Here is a 3,764-nt window from a genome sequence, read left to right on the forward strand (position 1 = left end):
AGGTCTTTGTTCACCCCCCGGAGCCGTGTGAGACACTTTTTTTTATGGATTTTTATTTAAGTTCTTTTGGACTGAAGCAATGCAACACCCGCTGAGTGGCATTAAACAGCTTGAATGATCAAAGACAATTTTTTATATAACTCCGACTGGATTCGTCTGAAAGAAGAAAGTCATATACACCTAGGATGCCTCGGGGGTGAGTAAAGCGCAGCCTAATTTTCATTTTTGGGTGAACTAACCCTTTAACTTTATATCATGACTTGTGTGAAGCTGAGTTGTAATACTGGGGTTTCCCACATAAGTCACACTCCAGGATTCCCCAATGACGCTTAATGCGAAAAACGCTTAACATGCCTCAGTGAACTATTACAGCGATATAAAATACCTCAGATCTCAGTATACACCTTATTGATGATGCAAACTAAAGACGGCAAGCAGATGAAACCAGAATACTGCATGTTAAACATTTCCCATAAAGAAAACACTTAACGTGGTTTATTGCCTCATTATAAATGACCAAATTCGGTGTCTAATTAATCAAATATACTATATACAGATAAGCAGATGAGTCCAGAATATTAACACAAACCACAAAGTTTCACCTAAGCCTTTTTCTCCCATAGAAAACCAAGCGCGGTAAAGTTAGTTTTAGGTTTGATTTTCATATTCGCCTAGGCTGCTTTAGGGATCGTCTGCAAATATACCTCACAATATAAAACTAAGACCAATAATTCATTCAATTTAATGCTTACAGGCGGGGCTATAGTAAATGCCTAGAGGGCAAACTGATTAAATATATATTGCCAATATCTCGCCTTAGACAATACTACCCCTAATTATACAAATATTTTTATAAGTACACAAATATTTTTAAGAAAAAAAAATTACAGCAATTCAGCAAAATGAGGCTTTTCATGTTCCAAATGTTGTGGTATGTTCCTAGTGACCAGACTGACTTACTACAGTTGAAATTTCCTTACTTTACATACAGTACATAAATATTCTTAGAAAAATTGCTGTAATTCGCCTAAAGTTTTTTTCATGTTCCAAAAATAAAATAAAATAAAATACATTGGTCGTTTTAACCATGTAATGTGCAGCTACAATTCACGTTGGCGGTTTTGAATTATTTTTTTATGTCGATATAAAGTTGTTGCATATTGTTAAAACTAATCGTGGTAGTGATATCTTTGTAGGACTGTCGACTCTATAGAACAGTGGCAAGGGAAAGCGAATGTCCGGTGAATATCGAACCTAAAACGAACTTAACGGTGCTAGAAAAGCGATTATAAAGTAAATGCAGAGCGTTGCGTTCTTCTGACCTCATCTGCTTGTCTGTGTATAGTTTGCATCTTCAGTAAGGTGTATACTGAGATTTGAGGTCTTGTTTATGTCACTCTATTAGTTCATTGAGGCACGTTAAGCGTTGTTGGCGAATCCTGGAGTGTGACGTCAGAGGGAAACCCCAGTATTACAACTCAGCGTCACACAAGCCATGATATAAAGTTAAGGAAACTAAGCAACTGAAAACAATATATGTCTTAGATGTAATGTTAGGTCTGTATATCAGCGTCGGGTGAAATAGCATTATAATCTCCTTTGGAAGAGAAAGCTGCTTACATGTGGCTACACGGGGAAACAAGTAACAGCAAAGATGCTGAATTAAACGTAAACACAGCTCTTGAGTCTTAATCAGCTTTTCCGCATATACATACTGGCTCTGATAATCATAACTTCTACCACTTGCTCCATTTCTGCAAATCAGTTTTTGTGAATGAATGACTTGCTCTACCTGTGCCACAAATTAGTGTCGTTACTATAACAACCAATTTAAATGTGACAAGCAACTGGTGTCTGAAAAGAATTATATATATATATATATATATATACATATATTGAATTGAAATATTGACAGCTTAAATAAACAACTATGTTAAATTTCAGCCCCTAAAAATGCAAGCACTGTTAATGCAATGCATTATTTTTTCAGTTAGTGCAATTCAACATGCTTTTTTGTTTCAAATACATTAGTCATTATTTTACTTCCATACTGCTGCCAGTTGGTGGCACTATAACTTTGAGTTATAATAGTCACATCTATGTGATCGGCCTCATACAGTACAACGAACAAACTGCTGAAGTTTGATCAAAATCAGACAATGTATGCCTAAGTTATAACATACATCCTGTTTCCCTTTTTTTCCCATTAAATTTGTCGGCTCACCATGGCCAAACCTTTCGAGATATCAAAAATCCTGTTGTAATTGTGCATCCCCAATGTCTTGAGATCATGTTGACCGAGTTTGGTAGAGATTGGATGAAAACCCTAGAATGAGTATATCAAATTATTGAGCATGTGTAACAGGTATAGAAAGTATTATGTTCATATATGTAGAATTACACAAAAATGTTCAAATGTGTACCTGATATGCCTGTCTGTGTGTGTGTGCACCTAATTTTTTATCATGTTTGGTCACTTTTCTGTCCGATGTGAACTGGAAGCACATGCTAATTACATTGCACTTTACATTCGTCTTACAGAAACGAAAAAGGGCGAATTCACACCGTATGTACATACTCTTATGTCTTATCAGGTATGCTGCTTTGTTATTAATGTTGTTAAATTAATTTAATTGCTGAAATGTCCCCTTTCTGCACTGTCTCTGCATGGGAGAGAAACGAAAAAGGGCGAATTCACACCGTATATACATACTCTTATGTCTTATCAGATTAAAGAAGAGTCGAACCGTCATCTGATGTCTGTCTGATTAATGCATAAAAAACACAACGCAGACTACACCGGCTACACATACGTTTTTCAAACCTACAATAGTAGTAAATCTACAATAGCCAACTTCCAGTTGGGCGGAGCACTGAAAATGGCTATATAAAAGGGTGTACTACAGCCCACCCCCTCCCCACCGCGAGAACTTCTGTCCGACTCTGATGGCCGCAGATTCCAATATGTGTGCAAGGTTTCAATAATTTTTGAGCCCCAAAAATGCCCTGGATAGTTTTAAAACTTTTGAACACAAGTTTGGACACAAACTTTTGAACATGTAAAATGTATATAAAAAAAAAACAAGAGGCTCACGCAGGCCACAGCGTTTCCCTTCAAATCCAGCATTGCAGGTGCAGGAGTAATCTTGTAACAGGTCCACACACTTCCCATGAACACATGGATTCGAGTCGCACTGGTTTCCATCTAAGGGTGCAGAAGAACTAATGAGTACCAGCAGTTATGGTGCCTTGAAGAACTCCAAGACAGACATAACTAACCTTTATATGCCGTCCAGAATTCCAACTGCAAGATGAAAAGATCAGTTAGTGGATCATAATTTAGGGGAAAAAAATATTAATACACTAAAAAGCTGAGATGACCAACCGTGGCTTCCCTCGTATTAAAGATTTCCCTTGCTTCTTCAAAATTGCACAGTTCCTCCCTACACTCCCGCTCCAACGATGGAGGCTTTATTTCCTCCATAAAAGTGTTGGCTCTTCTTGAACGCAGGAGCATGTGTGCTTTTGGGCTGTTAGAAAATGCTGACCAAAATAGACACAGGGTTGATAAGGCAGAGCAACACACAGACGGTTTCCAAATTGCCTTTAACGGGGTCATATGATGTTGCTAAAAAGAACATTATTTTGTGTATTTGGTGTAATGAAATGTGTTTATGCGGTTTAAGGTTCAAAAAACACATTATTTTCCACATACAGTACATTATTGTTTCTCCTCTATGCCCCGCCTTTCTGAAACGCGTCGA

At 37.4% G+C, this 3,764-nt stretch overlaps 1 protein-coding gene across 2 annotated transcripts in view; it reads right to left on the reverse strand.

Moving 5' to 3' along the window:
- The window catches only part of LOC107737413 (vitamin K-dependent protein C-like), a 27,874-nt gene that overhangs the window by 18,254 nt on the left and 5,856 nt on the right, over positions 1-3,764 (reverse strand). For both annotated transcript variants that reach the window (XM_016548901.1, XM_016548902.1), the window contains exons 4-6: positions 3,386-3,543; positions 3,280-3,304; positions 3,095-3,205 (exon numbers count right to left, since the gene is read on the reverse strand). In XM_016548901.1, coding sequence (XP_016404387.1) covers positions 3,095-3,205; positions 3,280-3,304; positions 3,386-3,543 — 294 coding nt within the window. The remainder of the gene's footprint in view (positions 1-3,094; positions 3,206-3,279; positions 3,305-3,385; positions 3,544-3,764) is intronic.

Source organism: Sinocyclocheilus rhinocerous, unplaced genomic scaffold (genome assembly GCF_001515625.1).
Source record: "Sinocyclocheilus rhinocerous isolate Xijiao unplaced genomic scaffold, SAMN03320098_v1.1 scaffold734, whole genome shotgun sequence".
NCBI lineage: Eukaryota > Metazoa > Chordata > Actinopteri > Cypriniformes > Cyprinidae > Sinocyclocheilus > Sinocyclocheilus rhinocerous.